We start from the raw sequence: 14138 nt of genomic DNA, 5'->3' as shown, positions 1-14138 counted from the left end.
TTAGAAGTTATGATAACCAAGTCATATCTGGTGTTCCAATACAACTGCATAGCATTAAAGAGATGCTTGCTGACTTTCTTTGTGCTAAAATATATTCTTCTGCATTAAGAAATGTTAGTATTTATATTTATGTTCTCAACCGTTTGAACTGTGTTTCAGCATGTGTAGTATGATAAAACATGTATCATAATATACCAATTACTGTTTCTCTACAGGATCAGATTTGTTTTTTGATCGGTGAGATTATTGATGTACTGAAACATCAGAAGTGGTGGTACTATTGCTGTTTATGTAATGCACCTGTTTCTCATGTTGGAAATTTATTTTATTGTTATCTGTGTAGAGTTGAGTGTCTTGATGCCATAAGAAGGTATCTATTTTATCTCTCGGAATTGTTGGGACCAGTTTTTTTTTTTTGCTTTATTGCATCTTCTACACCTGTCTCTCAATGTATATTTTGCTTTTGTTTACATTATTTAGGTATCGCATCAAAATTATTGTTTCCCATTCAAATGGCAGCAATATTTTCATACTTGAGGATGATGAGGTGATGCAAATACTCAAAAAGAGTTGCTTAGAATTTTTGATAGACGAAGGAAATTTCTCCCAAGTAATCATTTTGGTTTTAATTTAATTTAATTGTCCTTGTTTTCAGTTTAGTGTTTATGGTTCAGGTATGTGAATTTTGCTAATGTACCTATTCTTTTTTTTCCTTAGTCAAAGGATGATTACACTGTTCTGAATAGCATGATTTCTCAGTTGATGAACAAGAAAATTGTCTTCATAGTAGATCCTAGACCCATTGGATATGAATTGAATAAATCTCTTCATGTTGTTCGTGCAATATGTGATGATATTGATATTGTGAGGTTTTTAGAGGACTCCACCCATGATAATCAATAGCAGGTGATACCATTATTATGTAAATTTGATGTTGAGTTAATCCACTTTGTTTTTGATCAAGTTAACCTCAATTGGCTATATTGTTTTGTGTTTTTTCATGGGTGATGTTTTAAGTGTTACTGATGTTATTTCTCTCTTATTCCATTTAAAAATTTCCTCTGGATCCCTTTGTTCCTCATTTTCCTTTCGAATTTAAGAATCCTGTTGAGTTTCACTCCAATGCAAGCATTCAATGTTCGTCGAGCTCAGGTGCTCCAGTGCATCAGGCTTCACCGATTTCTGTTCTAAACTGAAATTGTTGGGTATTTCTTGATCTAATGGACTTTGATTCTTTATCTATTAGTAAACTATGTTTACACTAATATGTATATGCATACATGTATATCGCTTAACTTTTGTTTCTTTATTTGTTTAATATCTCTTTTATTAGTTTCCAAATTTTTATAATACCTGATTTTTTTATCATCTCAATTTTTTTTTGCTTATGCGTTCCTTGTTCTTATATTTTGCTGTATTCTCTGTAGGAACTTCGGAGGGCCTTTGGACAATGTGAAAATACTGGCAACGCTGTTGAAAGGATGGATGAGTGTAGTGGCTAATTATTTGTTACATTACATATATATATATATATATATATATATATATATATATATATATATATATATATACCAAACAAAGCCCACATCTATATATAATAACCATCCTTTATTCAAAAACACAGAGAAACATACTAACACATACAAATTTAAGCATAAGAAAGAGAACAATAAGTTTTATAAAGATCACAACTCCAGAGAATGAGTTGATAATTACATACCAAAATAGATTTGTTGATAACATACTTTATCAATTTTCCAACTACTTAACACAACTAAGCAAAATTCTAATAATTCATTAGAGGCTTGGAATCATATTTTATATATATATATATATATATATATATATATATATATATATTGTTACAAGTTATTAAAATGTATGCAATAATTTAAATAATGAACCCATAATCATTTAAAAATGTATTTTTTTCAATCGTGTTATAATTTTATATTTAGATATCTCATATAAAAAGATATTTTTAAGTAAAATTGGTTAAAGGTATTTTTTATTTATTTATCATGTGAAAATATATATTTCAAAAAAAATTAAAAATATAAATTTCAACTTCTCAAAAAAATTATAATGAATTTTTTAGTAATTTTACTTTTATTATTAAAAATTTATTAACTCCACTAAAAAGTAAGTAAAAATATATTTTTCATCCATTTTTTTCGATTTAGTGATGCCTAATCAAATACTTAGTTGCTTTTATTAATTTATCGATATATTTAACATAGTTATCTATCTTAATACTTTAATAGTGTAGAGTTAGATATTTTATCATAAAAAAAGGTTAAAAATTTATAGGATACCGGATGCATTAGATCAATAGATGTGGACCGCAGGATGGAGTTAGAATGAATCTGATTGGGGAATAGGGGTGTTCCATCGGGAAGACATTATGTCTTCCTCACTACTTTCTTTTTCGTCAAGCCGATTTTGATTCGGAGCCTTCTTAGTCACACATCTTTTCTCACTCTCTCTGGAATTTCGGCGAAGATAGACTCCGATCGGAAGAGGAAGAAGTCTCTGGTAGTGCCGGCGGAGTAGAAGGAGAAGCATAAGCCGGATTTGAACAAGACGAAGAAGATGTCATACTGTGGCAATAGCCACGGTGGTGATGGAGCTGAGGTTAGGATTTCGCACATACTGATGAAGCACCAAGGTTCCTCACTACTTTCCTTTTTGTGAAGCTGATTCTGATTCGGAGCCCTCTCAGTGACACATCTCTTCTCACTCTCTGTGGAATTCCGGCGAAGATAGAGTCGGATCGAAAGAGGACGAAATCTCCAGTGGTGCTGGCGGAGCAGAAGGAGAAGCATAAGCAACATTTGAACAAGATGAACAAGATGTCGTACTGTCGTAGCAGTGACGGACGTGATGGAGATCAGGTTAGGTATCACAAAAATATCTATTTACTGAGTAGAGAAAGTGAAAAAGTGTTGTTAAGGTTTCCTATTATGTTTAGATCTTGCTTGATCAATTAGATATGATTATGAATTGTCATTGTTCACTCTGCAATTTCTTATTTGTTAGGAACTTATCACGATAAATAGGTCACTCCCAATTTGTTTTGCAGAATACTTCAAATACTGCTAGAAGATGGGAACCATCTTGATAAATTTGGTTCTTAAAGGGGTGTTTTCATTTGCACTGGTATGTGATCAATTGAGATTTGTGTTGGAACTATTCCAAAATTCCAAAGGGCATTGTGTTTCAATTTGGATGGCTTCATTTGTTAGTTTGTTACCTTTTGGATTGATGCTTTTTTTTAACTTCTGGTTGTAAGTTAATTGTGTGTATTGAGAATCAGTTTTATGCTTATTAATTATTGAGATGAAATACTGGTTTATGAATTCAGAGAGTCAATAAAGGATATGGGAACTTAAGCTGCTGGATATAACAGAGTAGTAGAAGAGAATGAGAAATTATTTATCATGGTTCAAGATCTGAAAGGTTGAATTTTAAATTGTTTATTTAATTAATGGCCACTTTCTCTTTATATATTATTGAGCAAAGTGGTGGTACTTTTTAGTGGTATTGGCTATTGTTAAAAATCAGTATTATTGTTTTCAATCTTTCTTGTTTCTTTCTTTTTTTAAAAAAAGTCATTTGTTGCTGATATTGATTTCTACTTTTATATTTTTTGTTTTAATTTTATTTGTGTTAATAAAACTATATACAAATTAACGTGATACGATGGGAGATGGGGGATCTTATAAAAGCAAGTTAATTATTTATGTCTACTTTTGTACTGAACTTATATTTTTATCAAAGTATATCATCTCCGTGTTTAGTGCATCAACTTGGTCATCTACTATACTCCTTTAATTGCTTTAGAGTCACATGGTAAATTTAGTAAGCTAAAGTAGTTTTCATCTGTGAAGTGTGTAATCTGTATTCAATTGTGTTTAACTTTTTTATTGTAAAATTTTTTCTCTTTTTATTTTTTATTATTTATTTATTTTTTTTATTCCTTTTTATGATACTGGAATGGAAGTAATCATCGTATGAAGATCCATGTTTTTCAATACACTTGAGTACAATTATTGTGACAGTAAAAAATGTTCAATGGAGTTATAGAATGTTCTGAACTTCTCCAACAACCCAAGAAGGGTAATCAATTTTTAAATAGATCAATTTGGTTTATATTTCAAGTTTGGTGAATATGGTTTATCCAAGTGTTGTCCATTCCAGATTTGAGCATTCCTTTGGCGTGTAGTGGCTTGCTGGTTAATTCATTGAAATGCTTAAAACATTTCAAGAATCAATTTAATTTTTCATTGATTTACTCTTATAAGGGAACAATAATTACCACCTTATTATGTATTATGGAGTGGTTGGGTGCTTACTGCTTATGATTCCTTATTCAATATTTATTTTTAAATGATCTTGTCATTTTTATAGGACTTCTGTACGATGTTGGCCATGGGACTTTCAGTCACTTATTCGAAAGTGAATTTCTTCCCCAAGTTACCAATGGTTCTCACTGGAACTCTTATTTTTCTCATGTTTGTATGTTCTAGAATACAATACACTAATTTAGAGATCTCTATTTTTATGTTTTCGAAATCCTTAAAAAACTTATTTGTAGTTCATCTGGTTTTCTTTATTTTATTTCACAATCATTAATTCATTATTCACTTAATATGTTATATATTTTGTACTTCCAGGTGACAGGAACAAATGTCAGTCAATATGGTAGATTATGTTATCAATGAACATCACATTAATGTTGATTCTGAGATGATAAAAGGAGTCCAGGTATGCCAAATACCAATATTTATAATGATCATTTCTTGTTTTATTAAGTGTCTTTGAATTCATACTATTTTCAAAGTATCATTACCTAAATAGTATATAAAGTTGTTTATATAAAATTTAGTGCTACTTGAAGTAGACTTGGAAGCTTTGTTTTGTATATCTTCTAGAATCAAGACATCTTTAGAAGGTGTTTTCGACGCCATTCTCACATGTCTACTACTCCCTTTGTTTTGTGTATATGACCATCATGTTTCTTTAGTTTCATGAAGAGGTTATCTTGTGACAACTTTTTGAGACATACATAATGCTTTTATTATGCAGGAAAAAAAAAGAATGATGATGACGCTTCATTTGTCATGTAAAATGAATTTTATTTTGTTTTATTTTTTTACTTTTACTTCTACTCTTTTTTTCTCTTCATAAATACATAGTAAAGTGAAATAACAGAGTTTCATGAATAGATTTTAGGAGAAAAGAAATAAATCTTGATCTTGAGTTACAAAAGGAAACAATTATCTTTGAGGGGTTAGGACCTTTGAATGTCCTGCATCTTAAAGTAAAAATTTTTAGATGCTTATTTATATTAGTGAACTATTTTGGACTGAATTAGGAATTTAAGAACTTTTTCTCCCCTCTCCCAATTTCTGAAGTATCTAGCTTGTATTAAATATGTCATAACAGCTAGGTTGAATGGTTGCAAAATTAGCTCATGCTAACCATATGACTGTCCTATGAACAATTATTCATCAAAGTGCTGATTTAGTTGAACTTTACTGTTGAAACTTGAGCGTTGCATGATATCGTCAATGATGTACATTCTATCACATTGAATTTTCTGTGTGTGGAATGCAGATTGAGGCGTACATAGACATGATTACTCCTGTAGTAGATCCATTTAAGTATTTGATTCAGGTCTGTACAAATTCTTTATTTCTTTCACTTTATTCCCATGTTCATTGGATCCATCTATCAGTGACATCAGGTGGTCTAATTAGTATCTGCTTCATTTGTTCTGATTATGATGTCAAGATGTAAAATTATTTTGTCTATTCATTTATCTTTATTCAACACCCAAAATTTTTGGGATAGATAGTTCATGATAGGCATGAGAGCTTCTTCTGTGAGTAAGATGTTTAGAATTTGATTACTACAGTCTTTCATTCTTCTAAATAAAAGTTAAATTTTGGCACACATTGTAAATGCTTCAAACCCATATAAGGCTTTTGGTTGGTGGTTTGGAAAATTCACGTTGATAAAATAAATGAAGTTCAAAATTACGTAGATGTTCTAAACTAAAACTGGTTACACGTCCTATTCTGAACACCTCTATATACTATTTGCATATAAATAGTATAAATCGAGTCAATTTGATTCGATTTATATAGAGGTGTTTAGGACAGGGCATGTGACCAGTTTTGATTTAGGACATTTGCGTAATTTTAAACTCTATTTATTTTATCAATGTAAATTACCCTTATATAAAGGTATAAAATCATTTGTGTGCCTCTACCCAATAACTTGAGATAGTTCATGAAAATGTTATTATATTTTTCCATAATGGATGGGGGTGCTTCTCCATTTTATATTTCTTTTGTGCATTCTCTATGTTGGTGCATGGGAAGTTATTTTCTTATTGGCAGATGATTTTTAACTTGGAAATTAATTTACTTATTTTATTTTTCCTCTCGCTCCTTCAACAACTAGAGTATGACATTTTGGAATATGTTGCGAGTGAGCACTTGGTAGTTGGTACTTGGTAGACGTGATAAACTAAAAGATGATGGTCTAAGAATATGCGACTGAATTATCATGCTTTAAGGCTTTGTGTCAGGATATGTGACTGAATCTTGTTGGTGATGTTTTAATTTACTGATTTAAGGCATCAATTAATTTTTTTGATGAAAGATTTACGCATTATTTGTGATGACTAAGCAACAGATTATAGGCTGTCCCCTATATATTGTTTTATTATGATGTAGGCATAAGAAAGACAGAAGTCAGTAGCAGCCAAAAGAATTCTCATATTCCATATACAAATAGCAAACTTAGACTTCTTTTGCAGTTCTTCTTAGGTACATACTATTGAATTTTGTCTTGAATTCTATTGCACAAGATTCTGTCTTGAATTCTTTTACCTTATAGAGTCTCTGTCTCTCTCACGTTTCCTTTAGTAATAAAAGTTATCTTATGTTTGGTATAGTAGGATAAAAATCCACTTATGTTGTTCTATTTTGAGAAAGTTGGTAAAGTGATTAAGTAAGACTTTAATCACCTTGAAATAAGATACTAGGATTCACAAATAATAAAACTTACAAATTCAAAGGTGATTAGAAATTTACTTTTCCAGTTTTCCAAACCTCCATATTTTAGATTATCTTTTTCCCCTTTCATGACCAGAACTGTTTTACTTTTTCTGTGAATTGTTTCAGATATAAATTCTAATTTAGGATACAAAAATATTGGAGCAACTTTCGTCTGACCCATTCCTCGGGTTAGTTTAAGATTGCATTGTTATGGATGCTGAAAAGGGTATTGGCTGTCGTCTCTGATATTAAAGGAAGCATTCCTATTTAATATTCAGATAATTTTGAAAGTTAGTCTTCTTTTAAACCAGCTTCTACTTGATGATTTTTTATCACATGCTTTGATGGAGTTTTTTTTTAATTCCTAATTTCTATACCATTATTATAACTATATATTTTCTTTAGACTAAATTATAATTTTACTTCTCACAAGATTCAATTTATTTATAAAATTATTTTTTTTTTGAAAATTGATATTTTAAGTTTTCAAATGTCATCTTAATTTGATAGAAGTTTTTAGATTTCATTTTGTACTTGAAGATAATTGTTGTATTTAATATTTAATTTTCTTCTTTTTTTTCTTGGTTTGTGGATTAATTAGAAACTTTATTCTACAATACATATAAACAATTAATATCTACACAAAATTTACTTTTTTATGTTATAAAATTATTCATTCGGTCGATATAAGAAAAAAAGAAATATTAGTTAAAAAAATTGTTAGGAAGATTTTATTACTAAAAAGAATTTTTTCTGATAAAATTATTAACAATAATTAACTTTTCTTTTAACAAGTTTCATATTTAAGAGGAAGAACCATATTTTTTTATAAAAAAAATAAATACATTCTTAATTATTTTTTTAGTTATTTTTTGTTAATTTGTTTTATATTTCGTACAATTTTCGTTCAGAAATTATTTTTTTCAATTTTTTTCTGTGATTTTTCATCATTTTTTTCTCTAATTATCAATAGAAATAAAAATGGAAAAAATTGTGAAAATTAATTAAACTTTGAGACAGATAAAATTTATTGATATAAAAAATTCTCAAATGAATAAAAAAACTATATTACAATATATTTTTTTCAGTATTTAGTTATTTTTAGCTATCATAAATATTAAAAAATTTTCTGATTAATAATTGTGAAATTAATTGTTTGTCTAATTATTCATCTCTCACAACCGTTCTTTTAGTGTCATTTATTTTTAAGAAATTATCTACATTATTTTAATTATAATCTTATATCTTCTATTAGTATTTTTAGCTCTTTAACATTACCAAGAAATATTAAAAAATCAAAGGTTACTCTTTCTTCTCCCACCCCTCCCTACCCCCCACACACACGCAATAAAAAAACAAAGCTCACAAACATTACACACACACGCAATAAATAAAAAGGAGGTCAGAAAGAAGACCTAACGCCGTTGCCGTCCATCCTCTCTCTGGGGTCTCAGCTCACTCAACCCAGAAAGACACCGTCCAACTTTTTGCATGGTTAAACCCCAAATAATCATACAAGATACAAGCTTGTCGTCATCTCCAGTGGTCCCGGCGTCTCCATTTTTTTCAACAGGTAAATTTTCTGACAATCGAATAACAAGTTAAGGTTTTGCCCTAACTGTTGCAGTCCCAACATGATCTTCTCTTCACTTTTTTTGTTTTGCTTTTCTTTTCATTTTTCTTAGCTTTTCTTTCGGTGATTTCATCAACTAAAGTTTTGTCTTCTGAAAATATCCAGTTAATACCTTTATGTGAATAGTCTCAGTTCAAGTATCCTTTTTGATTTTTTTTGTCTAATACTCAAATTTTTGTTGCTCTCCCATCTTGCTGAGTCTTAATTTGAACCAATATAAGAGATTGTCATATATTTTGGCATGCATGTATCATTCAAGGAGAGGTTCTTCCCCGATTTAAAAAGAAAGAAAGAAATTTTTGATTTCCAAAACAACAGATCTCTGACACTTGGATATTTCTAACATCTGATTGTTATTAAGTTCTTTTTTTTATGCTTTTTGTTAGCAGGTTGTCACACGTGGGTAGGTGCTACTTTTGTTAATCATCTCGATTAGGAAGCTACATTTAAGGTAACATACTAAAATGTAAGTTATTAACGTGAGAGAACTTCAAAGGATAATAATAGGAAGCTATTTTTTGTTAATTTCTTTTTAGCAAGTTAATTAATTCAGTTTTAGTGAGGTTGTATTGGCCGTGTGAAATTCGATAATTTTGGTATTACTATATTGTATCGAATAAGAAAAAATATTAAGCAGATAATTTAAAACATTTTTAAGAGTAAAAAAAATAAAATCGTAATTATAATTTTTTGATATTCATTCTGGTCTTTTATATTTTATTATTGATCTAGTTTTTGTATATTTCTTTTTTTTCATATCGTTTGTAATGCATATTCTAATTAACAAATTTATAATTCATGATTGTTTCTTTAAATTATTATTAGTAGTAGTTGTTAGCTTTCTTAAACTTCTCAACATTATAATTAACATTAGTAGAAATTTAATTTACTAGAATAAATAATGATATTTTTGTTCCTTTATTTCTTCTTTTGTTTATGAATGGTTGCTGTTCTTTCTTTATGTTTGTTCTTTAAGTTTCTTTATTCAATTTTATCACCTGTTTTTCTTGAATTTGTTGAAATCTCCTATTAGGGTTTACTTTATTATAATTTTCTCTTTTGCAGTAAGAGACAAGATATTTTCTTTGTTCTTGAATCTTTATACCAACTCTCTCTATCTGATAAGGCTGAATGGCCATGGATTCCAATAGAGAAGATCCAAACAGGTATGCTGCTTAGCATTAGAGAAGATGTTTTCTTTGCTGCATTTTCAGTTCGATTGAAGTCTCATTTACTTTTCCATTCAATGTATTTCAGATTAACTTTTGAAAATTTTAATGTCAATTAAATATCGATGTTATGCCATCTATAGTTTTTTTTAATTCTTTATCATATATTTTTCATGTTGTAATTTAATTTTATTGGCTTCTCATTTATATGTAGGCCATATTTCAGAAGTTGTTGTAATCTGTAAAATATGTTGTGTAGTAGTTTTCCAACGTGGTCTCTTGGGTATTTTTCATTAATGTGCTTTTAATTTGTTACTTTTTTTTGTGTATACTTACTTAGTTGGTTTCTTGATTAAAAGTCTCAGTCTTAAATTCTAATCGTACCATTATGTGCTAATAGGAGGTTTTTAGCAACCCAGCAATACTGGCCCAACGGAAAGGAACTGATTTTTAGATTTTGCCTTTTCAGTAAGCAGGTAACGAAATATATTATGGAATATTATATCATGCATGTTAACTGATTAAGAGGTGGGTTAAATCTTTAACTTCGAATGGTTTGTTTTTAATTTATATTCAGTTAGTGGTCTTTTCTACTTTCCTCCTCTTGATAGTTTTTTTTTTCCTGTTACATGAGTTTGATTAGCTAATTATGTGTTTCTGATCTTTCTGTTCTCAAATGGGTGTAGACTACAACTCTAAAAAGATTAGTTTTGATAAATTATCAATGTCCATTCAAAATAAATAATATAATATTTACTAATCATACATATATTGATAATGACTTTAAAAATTCAACATTTATTAATACCTGAAAAGATGATTCGAAGTTCATGTACATGATTTGGTTTCAGAATCTATTAAGATAACAGAAAAATTTTTTTCATTGTTGAAATCTCTCAGTTTTCTATTTGATTCTTAATAAGCTTGATGGCCAATGTGCAGTTTTGGCCAGTAGTATCAATCTCAATTAATTAGATTCCTGATTTGACTTTATGTTCTTTAATTTGTTATTTTCTACTATTTTCTGCATGTCTGAGAGTGATTGCTTTGTCCCTTTGTCCCTTTTCAATGGATATTTTGTTTAAATTAATTTAGCTATTTACTCAACTAGAATCTTCTCAATTATTTATGCTAAGGCTTTCTTCTCATTATAATTTTAGTTCATTTATGTGATTATTGTTCTCTTGTGTTGCTCAGTTGGTAATAATGGTAGATTTAAAATACATCTCTTTGCTAAATAATTAGGTAAACTTATGTGAAGGTTTTTTAGCATGTTTTGTTACACATGAATTAACTTTGGGAAGAAATTTGAATATAGGGTGACACAGCTCTTCCTCCAACTTTTGTTTCAACTCATGGGGAATGATTAGGTCCAATGTTCTATGTTATTGACGAGCTAGATAATTGTATAGTCCTGGAGGTGATAAGAAATAATGATCAGTTGCTCATAACTGACTACTCATTTGAACAGATTAGAACTTTCTATCTTATCGATAGAGAGGCATTTGTTCAATTTAGGTATGTCGATTTTGGAATTTTTTTTATTTCATTGTGGGATAAGGACAACCAACCCATCCAAGTTCACCTTGATCCTAATGCATATGTGCCTGAGCTAATGGACCCAAAGACACTTGATAATGTATCAAGAGTGTTCCACATCAAGTATACCAGGATTGATGAGGAGTCATCAGCTAATGTGATGGTTCTATCTGGGTCTGAACCATCTGATGATCAGTTTTCATCAGATGGTGATGAAAACAATGATCAAGATGGGACAATGGTAGGGGATAATCCGCATAATCTGATAGATTTGTCTAGTGGAATCAGTTTATCATTGGAGGTCAACGAACAAAGTAACGCGGCAAACGAATTGGTTGATCCTAGGTAATGCTAGATGTAACTTTTTTCCTTGTGTTTTGGATTTTAATATCATGGGATAGCTTGCTATTTTTTAGTGTGATGACTAACATATTTATATTATCCTGAATTAGGTATGCTCCAGAGGCTTCTTTTGAAAAGATCATCACAGCTTCAGATGTCGGACAATCTAGATTGGTAACTTGATCTCAAAAGAGTGCTTTCTTTTGTTTTTTTTTTCTTGCAAGCTTATTGGATGTTCTTCCTAAATCTGTTATTCATTGTGCATAAAAATATTATGTTTGTGTTAACTATGAATTATTCGTTGCAGTATTTGGCTTCAAAATTTGCTGCAAATCTTAAACCATCTGGAGATGGTTCGATTTGGACGATCACCGGTCCAGATTCCAATGTAGAGAAGAATGTGTTCTTTTTCCACTTACTGAAAAGTGGAGGAAGAGGTACAGAATGGAAATTTGGACTCGGGTGGAGTGAGGGTTGTAGAATATACAATTTAAAGGAGGGTGATATCATTTCTTTGAAACTCAGCTCGATAGCTAACCGCCAGATAGAGTTATCGATTCAGCGATGTTAGGCCTCCTATGTATAACTCTATTTAATGGATATTTTGAATTATGTATTAAGTTGTCTTGGAAATATTTTATTTTTTGTTTAATGAACAAATTTATATATGTTGTATATATTTTGTTTTGCTATCAGTAAGTATCTTGACGTTATGTGTTTTTAACATAATACGTAATAGTAAACTACATCTCTGTTGGACTTCTTTTTTTTTTTGTTTTTTAGTGTCTAACAATTGTTTGAATATTTTATTATCTTTTATTATCTTAGAAAATATGTTATACCATTTATTGACATATTGAATAATTGTTGTATTTTATTTTTTTTATTTTAGTGTAGTGATAATTTTATAATTATCCAAAATTAATACAACATATCTATTTTTATAGAATACATTTTAGTTATATTTTTAGTATTTTTCTTTTAAAAGGGTTTAAATTTCGTGAATCCCTTTTATATATATATATATATATATATATATATATATATATATATATATATATAAGGGATGATTCAAATAGCTTTTCACTTTAGACATTGTTTTTGGATTCAAGCTTTAACCAGAATGCATCAAAATTGCACACAGAGACTATCATTTTTTTTTCAAGAACCTCTCAATGGAACTATTCTACTAAGTACTATCATTGACATGTTTTGGGAGGAAGAGCTCTTTGCAACTGAATGCTACAAGAGGTAGCATTTCAGGGGCCAAATCCAAATTGTTGAGGGAGATTCTTATTTGTACAAATGGTACTTTGATAAACCCCGTTTTGACGGTTTACCTTGTATTGATTTTAAGAGATTTTATCACCTTTTACCCACATTTATTCAATGAAATAGCATGGTTTTGTGATTGTCTCCTTATTTGTACTTAGATGTGAAAACATGCTTTTTAGGCCTTTAACTTGATGATTTTGATTCACCTTTGATTCCACTAGATGCCTTGATGTGTTTGTTAGTGATTTCAGATTGAAAAGGCTAGGAATGGATCAAATGAGTGAAGAGGAAAGCATGCAAAGTGGAAAAATCATGAAAAGGCAAAGAAGCTGAACTCGCCCATAGACGCGCGCGCGCACCTGGTGCTTGCGCGCACCTTGCGAATCACCCCATGGACGTGTACGCGTGCTGTGCGCGTACGCATCGGTGCTGGTTTATGATTTTTTAATGAAAACGTGACCAACGAATTCTCAAGGGTTGTGGGGCCCAATCCCAACCAAATTTGGCGCCTAAACTGCTATTTAAAACCAAGGATTGAAGAGCAAAGGGGGATTATCTCACATTAACTCATTAGGATTAGTTTAGAAGTAGTTTCTAGAGAGAGAAGCTCTCTCTTCTCTCTAGAATTAGGATTAGGATTAGGTTTAGTTCTTAGATCTAGATTTAGATTCATCTTCTTCTACTTCTATCTTCTCAATTCCTTGTAGTTACATTCATTCTTCTTCTATTCTTTTGTTGTAATCTCTTTTATGTTGTTCTTGTGTTTTGTTGTAGATCTACTTTTGTTTCTTTTACTTTCTTCCAATTCCATTCAAGGTAATCCATAATAATTGTGTTCATTTGATTTGTTGTTGTTAATTCTTTGCAATAATAGTTGTGAGATTTTGTTTTGTTGTTGATTTACTATGCTTTTCTTTTGTGCCTTCCAAGTGTTTGACGAAATGCTTGGTTGGATTTTAGTGTAGGTTTTGTTCCTCTTGGCCTAGGTAGAGTAATTAGTGACTCTTGAGTTATCTAATTCCTTTGTTGATTGATAATTAGAAGTTGCTAATTGATTTGAATGCCTCTAAAGCTAGTCTTTCCTTTAGGAGTTGATTAGGACTTGAGGAA

The 14138-nt window shown here is 30.0% G+C and overlaps 2 protein-coding genes across 5 annotated transcripts; both read left to right on the top strand.

Moving 5' to 3' along the window:
• Window positions 1-2356: 2356 nt before the first annotated feature.
• On the top strand, window positions 2357-7665 carry LOC130965917 (uncharacterized). Of its 2 annotated transcripts, XM_057890675.1 has the most exons (7): window positions 2357-2894; window positions 3083-3159; window positions 4411-4485; window positions 4677-4767; window positions 5620-5679; window positions 6713-6839; window positions 7197-7665. In XM_057890675.1, the coding sequence occupies exons 4-7, from the start codon at window positions 4690-4692 to the stop codon at window positions 7244-7246; spliced, it is 315 nt and encodes a 104-aa protein (XP_057746658.1). In that variant the 5' UTR covers window positions 2357-2894; window positions 3083-3159; window positions 4411-4485; window positions 4677-4689; the 3' UTR covers window positions 7247-7665. The 2 variants fall into 2 exon arrangements, 1 of the variants encoding a protein (XP_057746658.1); XR_009081240.1 differs by lacking the exon at window positions 6713-6839 and having other exon boundaries at window positions 2359-2894.
• Window positions 7666-7737: 72 nt separating this feature from the next.
• On the top strand, window positions 7738-12517 carry LOC130965916 (uncharacterized). Of its 3 annotated transcripts, none has more exons than XM_057890672.1 (7): window positions 7738-8643; window positions 9093-9154; window positions 9769-9869; window positions 10273-10348; window positions 11191-11756; window positions 11864-11927; window positions 12061-12517. In XM_057890672.1, the coding sequence occupies exons 5-7, from the start codon at window positions 11248-11250 to the stop codon at window positions 12322-12324; spliced, it is 837 nt and encodes a 278-aa protein (XP_057746655.1). In that variant the 5' UTR covers window positions 7738-8643; window positions 9093-9154; window positions 9769-9869; window positions 10273-10348; window positions 11191-11247; the 3' UTR covers window positions 12325-12517. The 3 variants fall into 3 exon arrangements, with proteins under 3 accessions (XP_057746655.1, XP_057746656.1, XP_057746657.1); XM_057890673.1 differs by having other exon boundaries at window positions 9093-9169; XM_057890674.1 differs by having other exon boundaries at window positions 9090-9154.
• Window positions 12518-14138: the final 1621 nt, after the last annotated feature.

The sequence above is a fragment of the Arachis stenosperma genome, chromosome 3 (genome assembly GCF_014773155.1).
Source record: "Arachis stenosperma cultivar V10309 chromosome 3, arast.V10309.gnm1.PFL2, whole genome shotgun sequence".
NCBI classification, from domain to species: domain Eukaryota; kingdom Viridiplantae; phylum Streptophyta; class Magnoliopsida; order Fabales; family Fabaceae; genus Arachis; species Arachis stenosperma.
Note: the sequence above shows the minus strand (reverse complement) of the source record. Positions and strands in the feature narration are given on the sequence as shown.